Source organism: Xenopus laevis, chromosome 2L (genome assembly GCF_017654675.1).
Source record: "Xenopus laevis strain J_2021 chromosome 2L, Xenopus_laevis_v10.1, whole genome shotgun sequence".
In the NCBI taxonomy this organism is placed as follows: domain Eukaryota; kingdom Metazoa; phylum Chordata; class Amphibia; order Anura; family Pipidae; genus Xenopus; species Xenopus laevis.
The window spans coordinates 168,771,824-168,794,551 of NC_054373.1; the positions used below are offsets into that span (position 1 = coordinate 168,771,824).

The 22,728-nt window shown below is 39.0% G+C and overlaps 1 protein-coding gene across 1 annotated transcript; it reads right to left on the minus strand.

The window, feature by feature from the left end:
* Positions 1–1,678: 1,678 nt before the first annotated feature.
* Positions 1,679–20,622, minus strand: mmp3.L (matrix metallopeptidase 3 L homeolog). The gene is given in 10 exon segments (NM_001093594.1): positions 1,679–2,603; positions 5,443–5,543; positions 6,925–7,084; positions 7,547–7,677; positions 9,950–10,109; positions 11,540–11,710; positions 12,676–12,801; positions 12,892–13,040; positions 16,403–16,632; positions 20,407–20,622. Coding segments are annotated over 10 exon segments (1,377 nt in total). The 5' UTR covers positions 20,452–20,622; the 3' UTR covers positions 1,679–2,499.
* Positions 20,623–22,728: the final 2,106 nt, after the last annotated feature.

Below are 22,728 nucleotides of genomic sequence, written 5' to 3' on the forward strand. Positions count from 1 at the left end.
AACATTATTTGGACGCCCATTGACTTTAATGCGGGTCGTTAAAATTGTCGCAATCAGGAAAATTGACGCAGGCGTCAAAATTTGTGTTTTGCAAATTTTTTGCTGTTTCACAAATCTCACTGGAAATTCACAAATTTTTCAGCGAAACAGGACAAATTCTCCCATCACTGGTGCCCAATTCAGAAGGGCAAGAAGGACTGAGTGGTGCCAAGCACAACTATACAGAAGTGCGAAGAGAGCATTTGGATGCAAGTACATTTAATGAAAGTGGTTTCAGATGCAACTCCCTGCAGGGAAAAGCTCAGTTTACCCACTGTGTCTGTGGGCATAAATGAGCCCTAAGGTTTTTTCATGCCTTTGCTTCTAGTACCCTCTACTGGTGATACCTGGGAGATATGCAAGTTTTTAGCAAAAACTGATGGTCTCAGATAGAAAAAGGAAAGACTGAATATATAGCATGACTATAGGACATAAACAAATATGGTGACCCTTTGGCCAGAATTATTATAATACTCTCCATGACACCAGGCCTTTATGATAAACACCGTATAGTAGTGGAGCAGGCACTCATAGAACAATCTTCCAGACACATGTAAAAGAATGTAGTTTATTTTGGTACAAAAAGGCAAATAATCAACATTCTGAAATAAAGGGTAAGCTCATGTTTAAATAAACTTTTAGCTTATTAGGGTTGCCACCTTTTCCAAAAAAAAATACTGGCCTTCCTATACATTTACCTTTTTTCCCTATTAATAACATCGGGATCAACCATCATTTTTACAGGCCAAGCCGGTAAAATACCAACCAGGTGGCAACGCTATTTGTCATACATGCCACTATTATAAGCAACTTTGTAACTGGTCTTTATTATTTGTTTTGTGTAGTTTTCAAATGAATAGCCTTCCTGTTTTTTTCTGGCCTGAAAAATCTTGTTATGGGGGGGGGTCACTGACCCCATCATCTAAAGAACAGATTCATGTAAAAAAAAAATTATTCTAATTTGTTTTTTCTTTTATTTTGTATTAGGTCCTCTATTCTTCATTCTTCTATCCTTGCTGTTTCCTACTTACTAGGGAAACAATTTAACATGCAATTAAATACATTCTGCACAAAGCAAAGTAAGTACAGAGTCTGTTTGCAGAGATGGGAGTGGAAGAACTTGACTAGCCTACATAGAGCCCTGACCTCAACCTATTGCCTATAATTCTGTTCAAGCCTCTACTTTATACTGTTACTGCCCAGGCAACATTTAGAGGGTTATTTACTAAAATCTGAATATATTGCATTATTTAAATAAAAAAACCACACCCTATTAAAAAAGCTAAATTTAACTGGTTAGGGTAAAAACAAGCGAAAACCCAAATCATATGATTTTCTGAAAAGCCCGAATTTTTCGGATTTGTCCGAAAAGTCCGAAATGGTCTGATTTTCAGGCTAATTCCATCACAGACCACAGAAACTTCTAAATAAGATAGGGACCTCTGCCATTGACTTCTATACAACCTCTGCAGGTCTGAGATGGCGGCTTTTCAGATTCTGGCTTTTTGCTGTTTTAAGCACTGGTGTGACTTTTTGTTTATAGCTTTCAAGATATCGGCAGTATTAAAACTGCTAATAAAATAAATTTGCAACAACAGTGCCCCTGCTGGTCATTTGTAATAAAACAGATGAAATATTCTTCAGACACAAAGATTTATTCAACAGTGGAAGCCATACATTGTTATTACTGTGGATGTGATTGGCATAACTGTCCTTTAATAATTGTGCAAATGCCGAGATTGTCACTATACAGATCAAAGGAGCCAGATAATAACAAATCATTAATAACACTTCTGTTTTTTTAGGCCCGAAACGTCTTTAAGAAGAGCGTGAATAATGTGTATGTGCATGCATCTGTAAAACACAATCAACTGGTAAAAGGATTGCTTCAGAGATTTGCACCAGATATTACTATGTTTTTAAAATTATTTGTGGCTTAATCTGTGCAAAAAAACTAATTGTAACCATTCTAACACTGTGCTTTTGTATGCATATATCTATGATATGCACATCTCACTTCTACCAAGTGCTATACAGGTATGGAATCCGTCATCTAGAAACCCATTATCCAGAAAGCTCTGAATCATGGGATGCCCCTCTCCCATAGACTCAATTTTATCCAAATCCAAATTTTTTATAATGATTTCCTTTTTCAATGTAGTAATAAAACAGTAGCTTGAACTTGATCCAAACTAAGATATAATTAACCGTCATTGGAAGCAAAACCAGCCTATTAGTTTTTTTAATATTTACATGATTTTCTAGTAGACTTAAGGTATCGAGATCCAAATTACGGAAAGATCCGTTATCTGGAAAGCCCCAGGTCCAGAGTATTCTGGATAACCGGTCTAATACCTGTAGTAGCGATGTGCAGTAAGTCTTAGCTCTATAATAGGAATGGTTATGTTTAAAGTAATTTCTTAGAAAAAGTTATATTATTATAGTAAGACCTAATCAGTTTCATTTGCAGCTCATCCATCTGTAGTTCTGCAGGTAACGGACCACCTTTTTCCCTCTGTAATCATATTCCGCTTGTTTGGCTCCTGCAGAGAAGTAGAGATAACCTGGAAAACAGGCAATATTTTTGGGGTTATTTACTAAAGTCCAAATTAAAATTAAAATAAAAAAAAGCTTGACCAAAATCCCATCCCCAATTTCGCCTTATTTATTAATAAAATAACTCAAATAAAATGGATTGGTAAAAAAACTCTATAAAATCAAGCCTAAACTCGAATTGTAAGATTTTTCCCCCAAATCGCTCTATTTTTTTGGGGTTTTTGCCTGACCTCAATGGTTCTGAGATGGCAGATTTTCAGATTCAGGCTTTTTGCAGCATTGTGGTATAATAAATTACATTTGTTTTGAGTTTTTGCCCCAAAAAGCCAGATCAGATACATTTGAGGTTTAGAAAATAACCCACATTATATTAATACAATAGTATTTTTTAATATTTATTTTTAACCTAGACTTTTTTGGGTCAGGTTTTTTTGATGCCATAATGTGACAATACTGTGACAATTCCGAATCCAAAAGTTAAAACCTATTGAAATCATGCAGCAGTCAGTGGTAGATGTCTGTTTTACAACTGAAAGATCTTTTTTTGTGGTTTTCAAGGTTTTTGGGAGTTTTTGATGCTGGCTTTTGTACAACAATACAAAAAAAAGCGTAGTTATTGTGCGACAAGTCAGAAAAGTTGCGGTTGTGACAATCGTGGTTTTAGAGAAAATGAGTTTAGTTGTGATTTCAAAAACCTATAAAACCCCTAAAATAAGACACCATCTTTAATGAAAAAAATAAATAAAAACCTAGGGATATACAGGCAAACATTGTTTGGAAATGTGACTTTTGTGAATTTGCCAAAAAAAAAAATCTCTGTTAGCTATCGGGTATTATCCTATCGTTGTGACCCAATGACTTGCTCAAGGGCTGTGTGATTGGCCTTTTTTCTAATGCTAAATAGCAGTTTAAGGGGGTTATTTACTAAAATGAATTTTTCTCATAATTTCAATACAACAAACTTGACCAAACTTCCATCCACAACTTTACCTTATTTATTAATAAAATAACTCAAAAAGTCTAGATAAAATTGAGGGAAAACTCTAATCGTGCTATTTTTTTCGATTCGACTCCCAAATTGCTTGATTTTTTTCAAGTTATCACCTGAAAACCCTGAATTGTTTGGATTATCGTACGAAACACAACACAAACCATGATATCTTCATAGTGGAAAAGAGACATCTCCCATTGACTTCTACATGACCTCAACAGGTTTGAGATGGCAGATTTTCAGATTCTGAATTTTTGCAGCTTTGGGGTACAATAAATCTTGAAAAATGTTTTCTTTTCTTTGAGTTTTTGCCTAAAAAACCTCAACCAGAAAAAATTAAGAGTTTAGTAAATAACCCCCCTAAGGGGGGTTATTTATCAAAGTCCAAATTTATCTGAATATTTTCTGCTACAAACTCCGATCAAATCTGCTGGGGTTTTTAAGGTTATTCATTATTAAATTTTCACGAAAATATGCTTTGCGGGAAAAAATCTTTTTTTTCACGATATTTTCAGATTTGTTATCCGATGTTTTCTCCCGATTTTTGTCCGAAAATTCCGCAAATTTTGGGGTATTGAACGAAACCCAGAGCACATCAAAAAATCATTGGGACTTCTCCTATTGACTTATATGCAACCTCGACAGGTCTGAGATGCCGGATTTTCAGATTTTTCTAGATTTTTTCAAAAGCCAGATTTAAAAAAAACAAAATCATGAATTTTTTCGTCATTTTTACATGTGGAGTTTAGTTAACAACCCCCTTAGTGTCTTTACAAAGTCTCATGGTACCAGGAAGCAAATTTAGACCTTTTTTTTTATTTTGACTGTCCAACTTTTCTGTGTTTTCTATGTTGGTTGGCCAAAACAATATTTTTAGGGGAGTGTTTTTCCTGCCCTCTTGTTATTTATACATATTAAAATGTTTTTCCTGACCCCTTGTTATTTATTTTAAAACATCAAAACAACCCCTCATAGAGCCTAACGCATTTTATGCTTAATTAGCACTTAGTCATAGGCAATCCAATAGGAAAAAAGTTCTATAAATCCTATAGGATTGCCTATGATTAAGTGCTAGGTAAGCATGAAACGCGTTAGGTCCACAAGGGGTTGTTTTCATGTTTTAATATGATAGAATAAAAATAATGTTTTAAATAGGGATGCACCGAATCCAGGATTCAGTTCGGGATTCGGCCAAGATTCGGCCTTTTTCAGCAGGATTCGGATTTGGCCGAATCCTTCTGCCTGGCGGAACCGAATCCGAATCCTAATTTGCATATGCAAATTAGGGGCAGGGAGGGAAATCGCGTGACTTTTTGTAACAAAACAAGGAAGTAAAAAATGTTTTCCCCTTCCCACCCCTAATTTGCATATGCAAATTAGGGTTCGGATTCGGTTCGGTATTCGGCCGAATCTTTCGCGAAGGATTCGGGGGTTCGGCCGAATCCAAAATAGTGGATTCGGTGCATCCCTAGTTTTAAACCATAGAGTGCTTATAAAAGTTTTCTGGGAATTATGATACACTGACCTTGGTTTGGTCACTAGAGGTCTATAGCATGCCACAAATTGACATTTACTATATATAGCTCTGTATCCAAGGCTTTTGTATGTGTTAGTGGGTTTTAGCCAAGGACAGTAGTACATAGCACCATAAAAATCTAATTGTTGTGAGAGTGAGCCTTGGTTTAAGGATGTCTGGTGGGCCCTAGGAACTTCGGTGAAAAATGCAAAGAAATTATAAACTAATGCTAGTCCAGCCAATGAGCAAAACTTTATAACCGCTCTATTAAACATTTTTAGCACTCGTTTTCCAGTAACGTTTCCTGGTTCTGCCCATAAATTCACGTTAATGTTCTTACCATTCTGAAATGCCGCATCAACTTTTTTTCCAATTCCAGGAAAATCAGATTTTATTTTTCGAGGTTTCCTGGAATCCATTGCGTTGGTTCTGTGGTTGTAGCTGTTCAACGGAGAGAAGCAGAAATTGATATCTGGTATGTGCGCGGCATTTTAGATATGAACACAAACATCATTTTGCTGGATGAAATTATTTTTAGAAAAAAGTAAAAAAAAGGAATAAGGACCCAATGCAAATTTTTTAGATAAAAAAAAAGGTTACTATCAAGTTTGCAAGTATTTCTGCCTCCGTACTGGGGTTCATGAGCTCAATTCAAACTAGGGGGTCATCTTCTGTGATACTTTATGTTCTATCTATTTTCGCATGAGCTTCCTCTAAGGGGCACATTTACTATGGGTCAAATATCGAGGGTTAATTAACCCTCGATATTCGACCATCGAAGTTAAATCTTTCGACTTTGAATATCGAAGTCAAAGGATTTACTGCATTTACTTCGATTGAATGATCGAAGGAAAAATCGTTCGATTTTTAGTTTGAATCGTTCGATTCAAAGTCGTAGTCGAAGGTCGAAGTAGCCAATTCGATGGTCGAAGTAGCCAAAAAAATAGTTCGAAATTCAAAGTATTTTTTATTCTAATCCTTCACTCGAGCTAAGTAAATGTGCCCCTAAGTGTTAGTTCATAATCTACCTTGCTGTGCTTTTGTCTAAACAGGAAATATGACTGAATCTCAAGTGGGGCAGCCAAGGAGCAATGTGAATTATAAAACATTTTCTGTAATCATCTGCATAACAGTTTAGCTTTAAAGGAGAACTAAAGCTAACTAAAGAAGCAAGAAATGTTGTACATTATGTTTTGGGATTCTGTACCAGCCCAGGGCAACCACAGCCCTTTAGCAGTAAAGATCTGTGTCTCCAAAGATGCCCCAGTAGCTCCCCATCTTCTTTTCTGCTGATTCACTGCACATGCTCTGTGCTGCTGTCACTTACTGAGCTTAGGGACCCACTCACAATATACAGTACACATAGAATAGAAATGTCACAATATAAGGCTGATTAGTAATTAATACAGATAATTACTACATGGCAGCACAGAAACCAGTGCAATTAGCATCAGAATTTAATAATCAGCCCTGTAGCATCAGCTTATATTACAGACAAACCTCATTTTCTGTTGGATAATTAGTGACGACCCCTAAGTTTAGCTTCTCAACAGCTGCTCAGAGCCCACTGAGCATGTGAGTGTCACAGACACTTTCCAAGATGGTGACCCCCTGTGACAAGTTTGAAGTCCTGGATCATTGCTGTGATTGACAAGCTGAAACTCTAGGCTGGTGCAATAAGTTCAGTATGTAAAATATGGCATTTCTAGCCACATTCCTTTTTAGGGTTTACATCTCCTTTGAGGCTTATTTGCACTTTACTCTCTTTCATAAAATCTGGAGTTTATTCCAGACATGGGTTGGGTTTGCGCAGATTACCCACCTATAATATCTATCTCCAACAAAGAAAATGGCTTTCATTTCTTCTCTGATGAAGGTCGCGGCATCTATTTTTTTAACATCATACGGAAATCCGAATGAGCTGATGTCCTTTGGATATCCCGGAAGAATGGTCCATCCTCTTGTGGCCCAGTGTTGTCGTCCTGTGCAAAAGAAACGGAGGTAGCAGGAGTTTTACACCTTTTGTGAACATTGAAGCTGGACTTGAAATGAAACTATAAGAGGTCTCTTTGAGGGGGCCGGGGATTAATACGGGCAACTGCTCTAGGTTTCAGACTTTATGGGGACCCAGAGAGCAGCAGTTGCAGGTTGGAAAAGAGTGTAATCTGTTTTAAAAGCTAGTGATGGGCGAATTTGCGCTGTTTGGCAAAAAAATTTGCAAAACGGTGCAGGCGTCTCGTTTTTGATGCCGGCGTCCGTTTTTCGATGCCGGCGTCCGTTTTTCGGCGCAGGCAAACTTTCGCGGGCGTTTTGCGAATTTATTTGCCGGCGGCGAATCACTCAAATTCGCCACGAATTCGCAACTGGCGAATAAATTCGCCCATCACTACTACTCAGCAAGACCAGTTGCTTTGGCCTTATGCTTGCAAGAAACCACTACTTACCTTTGAATAGATATACTATGTCTCTCCCTACAACTTCATAAGCTGCATCCACTCTTCCCACGCTCGGCCAAATAATATTCATGGAGATGGTTTCCACTTCTGGAAATCGTGCGCTCTTTCTCCAGAACACCCTTCGGGGAAGCAAAAAGTTTAGCCGTTATTTTTAGTATCTGAAAAAATATTATTGGCATCTGAATTTTAGGGGCACATTTACAAAGCTCGAGTGAAGGATTCGAATAAAAAAAACTTCGAATTTCGAAGTGTTTTTTTGGCTACTTCGACCATCGAATGGGCTAGTTCGACCTTCGACTACGACTTCGACTACGAATTGAACGATTCGAACTAAAAATCGTTCGACTATTCGACCGTTCGATAATCGAAGTACTGTCTCTTTAAGAAAAACTTCGACCCCCTAGTTCGGCAGCTAAAAGCTACCGAACTCAATGTTAGCCTATGGGGAAGGTCCCCATAGGCTTGCCTGTGTTTTTTTGATCGAAGGATATTCGTTCGATCGTTGTATTAAAATCCTTCGAATCGTTCGATTCGAAGGATTTAATCGTTCGATCGAACGCATAATCCTTCGATCGTTTGATCGAAGTATTAGCGCTAAATCGTTCAACTTCGATATTCGAAGTCGAACAATTTTAGTGCCTAGTCGAATATCGAGGGTTAATTAACCCTCGATATTCGACCCTTAGTAAATCTGCCCCTTAGAGTTAGTTTGCCTTTTAAGTGGACTTTTAGTATGTTATAGAATGTCCTATTTGTAACAATTCATCAGTTGGTATTCATTATTCATTTTTGTTATAGTTTTTTAATTATTTCACTTCCTCTTCTCCCACTTTTTAACTTTTAAAGGGGAGTCACTGACCCTGGCAGCAAAAAACTGATGCTTTACGAGGCTACAATTTTATTGCTATACAGTGAAACCTCAATTCCAGATGCCCTGATTTTAAGTTGTCCAACATTTCACATTGTCGTTTTGTGGTCCCACCTATATATTATGTATAACACATTTTACATTTTCCTGGATTTTACATAATTTTTTTCTGGTCCCGTGAAAAACGTAAAATTGGGATTCTACTGTATTTTATAACGTGTCATTGTGTTCAGGCCCTCACCTATTCATATCCCAATCCCTCATTAAAACCATTGCCTGGTTGCTTGGGTAATTTGGACCCTAGCAACCAGATACCTGCTAAAACAGCAAAAAGAGAGTTGCTTGCCAAAAAAGTAAATAATCCAAAAAACGAAAAAATGGGCATTAGCAGATTGTCTCAGAATATCACTATGTGCATTATACTTGGGGGCCGATTCACTATGGGTCGAATATCGAGGGTTAATTAACCCTCGATATTCGACTGGGAATTAAAATCCTTCGACTTCGAATATCGAAGTCGAAGGATTTAGCGCAAATACTGCGATCGTACGATCGAAGGATTATTCCTTCGATCGAACGAATAAATCCTTCGAATCGAACGGTTCGAAGGATTTAAATCCAACGATCGAAGGAATATCCTTTGATCAAAAAAAACTTAGGAAAGCCTATGGGGACCTTCCCCATAGGCTAACATTGACTTCGGTAGCTTTTAGCTGCCGAAGTAAGGGGTCGAAGTTTTTTTTAAAGAGACAGTACTTCGACTATCGAATGGTCGAATAGTCGAACGATTTTTACTACGAATCCTTCGATTCGAAGTCGTAGTCGAAGGTCGAAGTAGCCCATTCGATGGTTGAAGTAGCCCAAAAAATACTTCAAAATTCGAAGTTTTTTTACTTCGAATCCTTCACTCAAATTTAGTGAATCAGCCCCTAAAAGTTTAAATATAAGCCATTAAAAGCACACATGAAATTATGGCAAAAATATTTTTTTTAAATGAACACCTCATCCCAATAAATTGCTGTGAAAAACATTTTCCATAGGCCACTGATCCCCTAATAAATATAGTTAAACCTTATTTAAGGGGGTTATTTATTAAAGTCCAAATTTATCTCTGCTACAAAATCCAATCAAATCCGCTCTGGTTTTTTACGCTTATTTATTATTACATTTTCCCGAAAATCAGATTTTTCATGATTTTTTGATGATTTTTGAAAAAATCATTAGGACTTTCAGATTCAGACTTTTCCATCCTCTGAATTAATAAATTCCGAAAAATTTGTGATTTTTTAAAAGTCTGATTTTATAAAAGGATTTTTATAAAGGAACATCCTGGTTGGTTGTTACTGGAACTTATATTAGCAAAATTGTGAAGGGCTCAGAAAAGCACCCTGAGCAATTGGATATAAGGTTTACTTATCCTTTTTGTGCTGGTTTCCTGCAAAAACCCCCATCTCTTCTTTTACTGTAACGAAGATAAAACTACCAAATTACACATTAAAATAATGAATAAGTGCTGAGATTACCCGTCTTTGAAAAAGAGCAGATCTCCTCTCATGCTCGTAACAGCATCAAACTGAAGGTTGGGATCACACTTATTTGGCTGGTTCTTTGGGGGCGGTGCTGGTTTGGGGGTGATCACTGGTGGCATTGGATTGGGCTTTGGTTCAATGGAGTTTCTTCTTCCTTTATTAAACAACCACCCAAACAAATAAGAAGGATATAGAAAACATAACACACAAGAGAAAGAGCAGTTATCTATAGACAGTTTATCTTTGTTCTCAACAGGATGCTGCTATGAGAAGTATCAGCACCATTCCCCACTATGCCCCAGGGCAGCAGTACAAGAACAGTAAGATGCTCAAGAGTTCGCCCCTTAAGGCTCCATACATGGGCCGATAAAAGCTGCCAACAGACAGAGTCGGCAGCTTATTTGCCGTGTGTGGGGCCATCCGATGGGCTTCCCCGATTGATATCTGGCAGAAAGTCGGGCAGATCTCGATCGGGCAGGTTATAAAATCCCATCTAATCGTGGCCGCATCTATGCGTGCATGTGGTCCTGCGATCTAACCACCTGTATCAGATCCATTATTATCCGATTGTTGGGCCCTAGGGCCCACGATCGGATCAGCCCGATATTGCCCACTTCAATGTGGGCATATCGGGGAGAGATCCGCTCGTTTGGCGAAATCTCCAAATGAGCAGATCTCTACGTCTATGGCCACCTTTAGTGCTCTTGCACAAAGCTCTTCTGCCCAAGGCATTAGCAGTGTTCCCAACCTTGCAGCATTTGTTGCAAGGGACAGAGCACAGTGTAGTTGGGTGCAAGTCACATCTGTCTTTATAACCTGCAGGACGACATTTGAATGAGGTGCAATTTAGGAGCCAGTAGTGGGGCAACCTATATACTGTACCTACCCATCTTGCATCTCAGGAATACAGTGGTAGCAAACAGAGGCAGCACTGTATTCATGGGGACAGTTAAAGGTGTATGTGCTCCCTCTCAAGGAATAAAGACAATGTACTAAGTGCACACTGACGTCGCAGTTGCAAATGGCCCCTTATGAGTAACTGCAATAATGTAATCGAACGCCTCAATAATAATTAAGCTGACCTTATACAGGTTGCCTGCTGACTAAGCCACTCCTGGCCAAATCTGCAGCTTTCTGGACCACGTATGAGGCTAAACGCTGATCTCCCTAACTGATCTCTGATCAGGCTGGCAGAACTATGACATGTCTCACTTTCCCACACAATGCCGGCATAAAAGGGGACAGACTGTCTAACTGATAATATAATCCAGTGGTTAGCCAGAAGCAACAACGCTCTGTTCTTTTGATGAGCCTGACTTTACCCACCAAGCAATTTGGCAAACATCCACTAGATACTAGTTTGTCAACCTCATCATTATTATCTAAAATTTACACCACATTTTCCAGATATAGAAATGATTCGTAAGTAGATCGTAACATGTTTATCCAGCTCTTCTTATACAACTTGGTTTTAGTTTGTAAACATGGTAAAGCTATTCAGCAGGGGCTGTCAAAATATGGAAAAACACTCGTTTAAGATTTCTGAGCAAAAAAAATAATTAATCATCTAAAATACTGTTGTACCATATAAAGTCTGGATGCCTGCGATATCATCTGCAGAAAGCTTATACTGAGCAGGGTTAATCATCATGCCGAACGAGGCCGTTGGGAACATCAAAGCATTGGGGTCGTTGGAATGAGACAGGCCAAGGGAATGGCCAAACTCATGGGCAGCAACAAGAAAAATATTAGCACCTGAAAAAGAGAAGAATGTGCAATGAGACTTTGTGCAATGAGAAAGGAACAAATGAAGGGGAGAGTCTATAATGGATTGTAGTGGAAGAACTGCCAAGATTTGGTTTGACTGCCATATCAACTCCTGGTGTTCTTGTGACCTAAAATTTTTATCTTCAACTGCCAAAAGTATTATTATTAAAAACAGTCAAGGGATTCTATTATTATATGTAGTAATTCCACCCTGGAAGTTGGAAGGGCTCCTTCTAGCCATTGGGACAATGGTACCAGGAATATTGTGTTTAGAGTTTCTTGCTCTCACTTTCCTACTGACAAGGTGACTGACATAGCAAGCAACTGAAAGAGAATAAAAGTCTGTGTGTGCAGATTCCCCCATGAGTCTCCCTGAATTGAATGGATTCTGTTCTCAAGTTAGCCTTGGTCACTAGCACCCTGGCTTTGAGGGCAGAGCCACCTGTTTGGTTGTAAGAGTTCTTTGTTTTTATGTGGTCTGAAGAGATATCTCAATGCTATTCCACCAGTAATTCCCTTTCACTCCCATACGCATACTGTATCTTCTCATGTCATACATTCCCAGGCCTTTGTTCAGGGCTCTGACTCTTTGAGTTCAGAAGCCATAGAGCTTGTGCCAAATAAGATTTTTCTTTCAACTTAAGTGGTCTCCGGTAACTGAGTAACAACCAACTGTCTCTTTATAGATTGCCATGCATTCTGGGTGAGTGTATAGGAATGGTTTGCTATTCATTGGGAGGCTTTTTCTTTATTCTTAATTCAACAGTTCTGGAGGTAATATAACCCTGGTAAATAAGAAGGCTATAAGTTGACTGTGTTTAACCTAATGTCTGATTCAAATTTCTGTCCATAAACATAATTATTTATACATAGATATTTTTTTAATGCACTATAATAGTTGTTAGTATTTTCTTATTTTCTCTAATTGTATTACAATCTTTAAGTTATATTACCTTGAGGTCCCAACGTCCATTGTTCATCCTCATCAAAATGTGCATCTCCCCCAATGCCCTCGGCGGGCGCATAGGCGTGTGCCAGAACACCGTTGGGCCCATCAAACGAATTAAAATCACCATGAGCTTAAAAAAAAACCAATAATTATATTTACATTTTTTTTATAGCGAGCTTTCTATATTTGTTATAGTACTAGTAATAATAATAATACATACCTTTAGTGTTAAAAGAGATCAGTATATCGGCATCTACGCTATTCAGCTTTTGGAAATTTAAAGGGGTAACATCGCTCCACACTCTAAAAGCTTGTGCAATGGCATAGTCTACTTCTGATTTAGTGATATCCGGAGTGTAGTTAAGAATTCTGTGATAAAACAGTCAGTGGTTACAAGGTGCAATATCAGGCACCACTGGCAACAACATTCTCCTGGGGGAGGAGATGCACATGACACAATTGTGGCAGATAGAGCTCATTTTTTACTCCCCCTGTTGCAGGATCACTCAGAGGCTCTGAAGAACCTAACTAGCATAAGGTGCAGAGCTCAGCATTGGCAGGTACAAGTCAGGCCCATATCACCCACCATAGACAGGACCAGGATGCAGCTTATGCCCCAAAACTGAAGACTTACGTGCAGGGCCAACATCAGAAATCGCAGGGCCCCATACGACAAAATTTCCTGGGCCCCCTGGGCTGCGCCAACCAAAAGCCCCACCTACAGGTCCGCCCTCCCCACCCCACAGGTCCACCCCCACCACACAGTAAAAAAAAACATTGGTGGCTAGCGTTCCCACATGTTAATAAAAAAATAAAAAAATATTGGTGGTCAGGGCCCCCTCATTGAAGAAAACATTTGTGGTCAGGCCCCCCCCCCACGTTATAAGAAAATTGGTGGTCAGGGCCCCCCTTAAACATCCATATAAAAAAAATTGCCCCCCTCAGAAGTTTAAAAAAAATTTGGCGCTCAGGGCCCCACCACACAACAGGGACCACAAAGGGTTACCTTTAGGGGGCCCTGCCATGTTACACATACTACATTAGTGTCGCCCACTTTCTGTCAGTGAGCTGCCAACTATAGAAGAGAGGAGGGGAGCACAGGTGGCTGCATCTTCTTCCAGTGACAGCATTTTCTTCCCTTATTGGTCAAAGAATTTCAAGTCCTGGTAAAGCTGCATGGTGATTGGATGAGCCGGAGGAGAAGTTCAAACCTCAGCTATCCAATCCCTGAGCAGCTCAACCGGGACTTAAACTCAGTGACCAATAAGGGGAAGTATTGGACAGAAGATACCTCCTCTTGTACTCCCGCCCCACCTTCCCGAAGTCAGCAGCTCTCAGAAAGCAGGGGGGCCCGGCTAATCAAGTAAGTGCGGCATGGCCAGGCCCCCCTTACCTTCGGGGGGCCCCTACAACTCTCCCCCCTGTCCAGCCCCTGATGGCTGCCCTGCTTACGTGCCTCATGCCCCCATGAACATGATGTATTCTTTTGGGGTGGATGCACAATGAAGCACATAGACTAAAATCATTCTTCCTTTCTTGTCGTAAATGACCCACTAGGTCCTATAAGTAAAATGGGCCATACATGGGCCACAATTAGCTGCCGAATTAGATCCTACAGACCAAGTTGCAAGCTTATTTAGGGCCAAACTAATGTCTGATCATTAAATGCCAGGGAATAGGTCAGATATCTATCGGTCAGGATTAAAAATCCAGTTAAGCAATGATCAAATTGGTCTGTTGATGCGATCCTTTCCCAATGTGTCTACATTAGGGATGCACCGAATCCACTATTGTAGATTCGGCCGAATTTTTTGCGAAAGATTCAGCCGAATACCAAACCACATCCAAATTTGTATATGCAAATGAGGGGTGGGATGAAAAAAACATTTTTTACTTCCTTGCTTTGTGACAAAAAGTCATGGGATTTCCCTCCACACCCCTAATTTGCATATGCAATTTAGGATTCGTATTTGGTTTGGCCGGGCAGAAGGATTCGGCCGAAACCTGCTGAAAAAGGCCGACTCCCGAACCAAATCCTGGATTCGGTGCATCCTTAGTCTACATAGACCCTATTATGAGCCAATCATAGGCCAGATTAAGTAAATACTGTATCTACGCATGTGGTGTCCTCAACAACCAAATGTATTTATCTGTATGTGCCCAGCTCAATTGATAACAAAACAAACTTTCATCCCATTAGTTGTCCCATGACCTAATTCTTCAAATCACTAAAGAATGATCCTTAGTTTTAAATTTGCTTGACATTGTTGGAAAAATATAGGAAACAGAAACACGTGGAACATGAATATATATATGTTACTGAAATAAAAGAGCCAGCGCCAAAGGCACGGGGGACAGACAAACAGGCAAATAGGGTAATATAGTTTTGCAATGTTGCCACCTCTTGTGTAGGGAACAAGCCACTTGTTTCACCATATAAGTGTAACCCTCCTTTATTATCAACCTCCACCAAAGGGTTAAAAAGACTCTCCTTAGGAGCTTGTTTAGATGGGTACTCACAAACAGGCAATATCAATATGCACGTAAAATCCTGGAGCGCCTCTCCTCGTATAGACTGTAAATCAACATGCAGCAGCAAATAGTGTAAAATATCTTTTTAATACTTATAAAAACAAAGCTTAAAATGCACTCACATGGCAAAGATTTAAAAAAAGCATATCCATGCACTGTCCACCTGGAGGTCCCCTATATGCACCAGGCCTACACGGATAGTCCCAAGATGATCAGGCTTGGGAAAACGAATAAATAATTGTTTACGTTCGTTCCTCGTGTGCGATGGTTGTTTGCGTTCGTTCCTCGTGTGCAATGTTGGGCGCCTACCAGGAACGAACGCAAACAACCATCGCACACGAGGAACGAACGTAAACAATTATTTATTCGTTTTCCCAAGCCTGATCATCTTGGGACTATCCGTGTAGGCCTGGTGCATATAGGGGACCTCCAGGTGGACAGTGCATGGATATGCTTTTTTTAAATCTTTGCCATGTGAGTGCATTTTAAGATTTGTTTTTATAAGTATTAAAAAGATATTTTACACTATTTGCTGCTGCATGTTGATTTACAGTCTATACGAGGAGAGGCGCTCCAGGATTTTACGTGCATATTGATATTGCCTGTTTGTGAGTACCCATCTAAACAAGCTCCTAAGGAGAGTCTTTTTAACCCTTTGGTGGAGGTTGATAATAAAGGAGGGTTACACAAGAGGTGGCAACATTGCAAAACTATATTACCCTATTTGCCTGTTTGTCTGTCCCCCGTGCCTTTTGGCGCTGGCTCTTTTATTTCAGTAACAGATTTTGTGGACTTGGAGGGATACAAGTGGGAGCCGGCTGGGATTTGTGGACACAATTGAACCTTGGGCCTACTTTTCCGTTTAGGATGAATATATAGTGAATAAAGTACCCCCTCTTGTAAAATATAAGGATATTATAAGTTACCGAGGAGTTTTATGACCATATAAAAACACGAGGCCGAAGGCCGAGTGTTTTTATACAGGTCATGGAACTCCGAGGTAACTTCTAATATCCTCATATTTTGCAACAGGGGGTACTTTATTTATTATAATACACACATTTCAGTGAGTCATGTGACAGAAATTACATCAGAACTCACCGTTTATAACTGATGACATCAGAACTCACCATTTATAAGGATATAATTTACAGGATATTCATGGCTTTTGTGTATTATATATATATACAGTATATTACCTGTAGGTTATAGTTGTTTTTTGCCATTTTGGATTTCCAGCGAAATGACTGAATTTTTGAACGTCCGGGACCCCGCATCTGGGTTTCTGTATAACTTTCATGGTATTGACATCAATTTTCCCAGTGACTTCCAATCCCAGGAATCTTTGCATGGCCTTTATCTTTTCTTCTGTTGGCGATGCCTTTCTTCCAATTGCTGTAACGCCGCTGTAGTACTGATTTAGATATTCCTGAGATACATAATGTGCAGTGGGTTAACAATGGAGGCACCATTTTTATGTTTGTTGTTTAAGAGACTTTTTTCAGATTTTTTTGTCATCTAAAATTTGTAGTGTTCTTTCTGACCGCTGATTATCATGCCACGCTTCTACTTTCTTTAAGGGTCATGGCAAACGCTCAAGTTCGGGGAGATTAGTCGCCCGGCGACAAATATCCTCTTCTCCCCAAACTTTTTCCCGCAGGCGAATTACATTCTAGCCGGAGTGCTTTGTTTTGTGAAGTGGCCCAAAGTTTCCTCGTGAGGCAACTTCGTGCGACTTTGGAAAACGAATCGCTCCGAGTGCCTTCCCGCCGGCGATTTACATTCTAGCCAGTGGGAGGCAGTTCGGGGAGATTAGTCGCCCTGAAGAAGAGAAGATTTGTCACCGGTTGACTAATATCCCTGAATCTGAGCGTGTGCACTGACACCAAGGGGGTTATTTACTAAACTCTGAATGCAAAAATCACGAAAAATATGTGATTTTTTTTATTATAAAATCTGACTTTCAAAAAAATCATGAATTTTTCAGAATTTATTAAACCCTGAGGATGAAAAAGTCAGAATCTGAAAATCCAGCATCTCAGACCTGTCGAGGTTGCATATAAGTCAACGGGAGAAGTCCCATTGATTTTTTTTTGATGTGTGCTGGGCTTCGGGCAATACTCCGAAGTTTTCGGGTGAAAATTATGAAAAAATCGTGAAAATCGGATGAAAAAGTCAGAAACATTTGTGAAAATCAGATTTTTTCCTGCAAAGCAAATTTTCAGGAAAATGTAATAATAAATAAGCGTAAAAAACCAGAGCGGACTTGATCGAAGAGCAGAAAATATAGAGATAAAATCGAACTTTGATAAATAACCCCCCAAAAGTGCAACAAAAGGGGAGAATTAATAATTTCTTTTTATTTTTGCACACCACTTTCCTGGATAAATGGATTGGTGCATTGATAAAGTGCTGTTTGTGTTCAGCAGGGCTATATTTAAGAGGGACATGGGGAGGCATCCCCGCTCCCTCTCCCTAAGCTGCATTTTATACAGATGTATAATTAATGGACTAGACCCAGCTCCTGTATGAGGCCCTGTATTATTAACTGTCCTTAGTGACTGCCCAGGGCTGATATGAGCACCTTGCATGCCTTGTACCAGATCCAGGGCAGTTATGCTCTTTTCATGAACACTAAAGTGCAAAAAAGGGTGCGCTTTATTGCTCTTCCACTTTGTTGGGGTCTTCGTAAATGTTCTCTTAGGGTAGGCATTTTATTACAACTTCATGTAACTTCTAATATGGAATAATCTTAAAGCGTTTGTTCACCTTCAAATTAACTTCCTTCCTAAATGAAGCAAATTAATCCTACTTCAGATTTTTGATCTAGAGAGTGATATTCTGAGACATTTTGCAATTTCTTTTCATTTTTTTTTCATTATTTTTAGTTTTTGACTTATTTAGCTTTTTATTCAGCAGTATTCCAGTTTGCAGTTTCACCAATCTGGTTGCTAGGGTCCAAATTCCCCTAGCAACCATGCATTGATTTGAATGAGAGACTGGAATATGAATAGGAGAGGCCTGCATAGAAAGATGAGTAATAAAAAAGCAGCAATAATAATAGATTTATATCCTTACAGAGCATATGTTTTTAGATTCGGTCAGTGACCCCTATTTGAAAGCTGGAAAGAGTCAGAATAAGGGCAGGACTACATGGGCAAGTCAGCCGCAATCCGACGCGCTGCGCAAAATCGCAGGCGTCACGTCGGATGTGACGGAAATAAGGTAAGGATTGTCGGATTGTGTCGCAGCGTTGATGCGACGTGACCCGACACTGGCATTAAGTTATTTCCGTCGCATCCAACGTGACGCCTGCGATTTTGCGCAGCGCGCTGGATCGCGGCGGAATCTGCCTCGTAGTCCTGCCCTAAGAAGGCATAATATAAAAAAACTATATATAAAAAAAAAATGAAGACCAATAATAGGACAAGTAATCCATAACAACCAATCAGGTGTTTGCTTTCAACTGATTGTCTGCTCTAGGTTAATGGTTTGTTTGTGGTATTTTTTCTTCTACATTTTCGTATTCTTTTTTTTGTAGTGGTCTGTTCACTTGCAGTTCTATATAAATACTGTATTGTTTAACAGCAGCCTATACTGGGATGTTTGTTCCTTGTCCATATCAAGTGTAATGAAGCGCTGCTGCCATTAGAGGGCACCTTTTATAGCAATACAGATCATTTTCTTTTCACCTTTGATGAACCTTGTGTAGCAGAACTTCTTCACCTTCTTAAATACAATCACCAAATCCTTCTGTTTGTGTGTTTTCAATTCAGTGACGCGCAGAAATAAAAGCTCTGTATTTGGAGTCTTTAGAGAAGGTCAATTACAGCTATTAATTGCTTTAAATACCTGCAATCTCTTTTTCCTGATCTCTCACTGTCTCTTTTTATAGACAAGGACTTCTATAGAGAAGGGTGAAAGCACTGGCATTCTAATGAGTTTAAAAGCGTGCACCGTGTTTTTAGTTAGTTTTGTGATATTTGCAGTTTTAGAAAATGTAAGTGTTAGACAGTGTGGGGGTTAAATTACCATTATATGAAAGATGAAGTACCCTTTAGCTCTCCGTTATATCTCTCTTCAATTTGAAATATAAACTGTCAGCTGGTTGCTAGTGATGGGGGCGAATTTGTCTCGTTCCCGCGATAAAACGAAAAATTTTATGCCCACGTCAATTCTGATGCTCGGACCAATTTTGACGCCTGCGTTAAAGTCAATGGGGGTCTGAATGATGTTGACGCACAATGATTTTGACGTGACCGACTTTCCCGATGCGCGTCCAAAATTTTTTTATGCCGGTGAATTTTCACGTCAGTTTCGAGAATTTATTCAACAACGGCGAAACATGGAAATTCGATACGCCTGCCGGATTTATTCGCCCATCACGACTGATTGCTATGGTCCAGTTTACCTTAGCAACCTGGCAGTGGTTTAAATGGTAGAAAAGAAAAAAAAACTTCTTTCTGATCCCATCAGCCAGATTTTACATTTCAAATTAGAAAGAAGCAGAAGGACTAACTTCAAATTTGAAAAGGGTCATTCACGTATGATATAAAGAGTAATATTCTGAGATAATTTGCAATTGGTTTTCATTTTTTATCATTTGTGGTTTTTGACTTATTTAGCTTTTTATTCAGCAGCGCTCCAGGTTGCAATTTCAGCAATCTGGTTGCTAGGGTCCAAAATTACCCTAGAAACCATACACTGATATGATTAAGAGACTGGAATATGAATAGGAGAGGCCTGAATAGAAAGACGAGTAATAAAAAAGTAGCATTAACAATACATTTGTAGCCTTACAGAGCATTTGTTTTTTTAGATGGGGTCAATGACCCCCATTTGAAAGCTGGAAAGTGTCTGAAGAAGAAGCAGGCAAATTATTCAAAAACTATTTTTAAAAAAATGAAGGCCTATTGAAAAGTTGCTTACAATTAGCCATAATAAAACATACTAAAAGCTAACGTAACGGTGAACCGCCCCTTTAAGCTTATCAATATATTTGCATCCTACTAACTGTCACATCTCAGATGAACACCTTAAAACAATTCACCGAAATTCTGAAATTATCGGCTAATGTACACAATGTCAAAATAAATAGAATGCCCCGTCCTCCTGTCCCAATGGGAAAGACCAAGTCACTGGGGCATTTGAGAATGTTGCACAGATGATACTGAATCAATCAAATATTTAGGATATTTTTTACCTGAACTTTTAGCTGGTCATTTTCTGTAATTTCTATCATCTCCATGGTAAATTCAGAAATCTCTGGAGCTGCTTGTACTTCCCCATGGGTCAGGTATGTGGGTTCTTCTGGAAGTGGCACCAACTCCACCATATAAATGTACAGCAGGACACTCTGAACGAGGAGCCAGGAGAGAAACATCTTGCGCTCCCCTCAGCTTCTTCCTTTCTCTTTTCCCTTTTCTCTGAACTATTTCTTCTATAATCCTGGACTCAAATTGCCCATAGCGTGCAACTGCCTAATCCACAATATAAACAAGTCTTGCCTCTTATTTACAAGGCCCATTACGTGTATGTTTGTACACGTTCCAATTGCTGAGACCTCAGGGCACACATTCCTGCTCTTTTGTTTCCAAATTATAGGGCCCCAATGTGACGGCAGTCAATAGGAATATTTACATTTGGAAGACGGGGTTGACTTAAAAGCATCAACGTTACCTTGGTACAATTATAAATAATAGGTCCCTGGGGGTATTTTTCCAGTACCTCTTATCTCAACACATTTATCAATATATCATTAATTAACATGCCTTTCTCTACCCTTACACTGTGGACTGGACCTCCATTTAGAAGTGTGCTACACATACATAGCTTTTGTTCTCATTTCTGTTCCTTTAATAGTTGGATCTGAGCGTTTTAATTTAAAGGGATTCTGTCATGATTTTTATGGTGTAGGTTTTATTTTTAATTGACTCTGTTTACCCTGCAAATAATTCACGCTACAATATAAAATTTAATTCCTGAGCCAGCAAGTATATTTTATTTAGTTGTAATATTGGTGTGTAGATGCATCTCAGGTCATTTTGCCTGGTCATGTGCTTTTAAAAAGAGCCAGCACTTTAGGATGGAACTGCTTTCTGGCAGGCTGTTGTTTCTCCTACTCAATGTAACTGAATGTGTCTCAGTGGGACTTGGCTTTTACTATTGAGTGCTGTTCTTAGATCTACCAGGTAGCTGTTATCTTGTGTTAGGGAGCTGCTATCTGGTTACCTTCCCAGGGAAACAAAGGGAGGTGATATCACTCCAACTTGCAGTACAGCAGTAAAGAGTGACTGAAGTTTATAAGAGCACAAGTCACATTACTGGGGCAGCTGGGAAACTGACAACATGTCAGATTTCAGAATTAAATAAAATCTGTTTGCTCTTTTGAGAAACGGATTTCAGTGCAGAATTCTGCTGGAGCAGCACTATTAACTGATGTGTTTTGGAAAAAAACATGTTTTCCCATGACAGCATCCCTTTAAAGAACATTTTACTAGTTGCTGCTGGTTCTAGTCCCAATTCTACATTGTACAGTATATTTTCTCCACCACCGATTAAGTTATTTATTGCTACTGGAACACAATTTTGAATGGCCATTTTCCAGAGGCCTCAGTCTTTTCCTGGACAGAACATTGATCTAATAACCCAACATTTTGCTATGAACCTTGGAAAGTTGGGTCAACTGCAGCCTACTACTTTTCTTTGAGCAGATAGGACATTACTGGTTGTGGCTCTAATCAGTTACATCCAAGACGACACATGTAAGCTTATCACCATCATATCTTTATTTACATATTTATGCAGCACTTTACTATATTATAATGGCATGAAACAGGAGGGGCCGGTATGCAAGAGCTTACAATCTAGTGTATTCATGAACAAGGGAGGCATAAGGTTGTTAGTAAGGATTTATGATCAGCAGTTATGATATGTCCGCTTGACTTTCAGTATGTGCCTTCTTTAAACAGGTGGATCTTCAGAGAACATTGGAAGGTTTGGAGGACTGAGAGTCTCACTGAGGATGGTTAGGGATGCCACCTGGCTGGTATTTTTCTGGCCCAGCTGGTAAAGGTGATGGTTGATACCAAGATTATCAGTACAGGAGGAAGACAATACAAAACGGAAGGTGGCAACCCTAGCCATTACAGGTGGAACACAACAGACGTTATACATTTAAAAGTTCACCAAATATTTCAGTTGATAACGATTTGGTCGTTAGTATGTGATTATTGCCATCATTTCATTCTACAGCACCAGCATGTTACACACCCCTCCAGAAGAGTACAGAATGCACTGTAGTTTTTTGTTATATGCATATATATTATATGTGTGTGTGTATATATATATACTGTATATATATATATATATATATATATATATATATATATATATATATATATATATATATATATATATAGATATATATATATATATATATATATATTTCCTAGATGTTGGGCTCTTAGAGGATACCTTTAAAGAAATATTTGAGCAAAAGAACTGGCCAATGCAGTCATCTCAA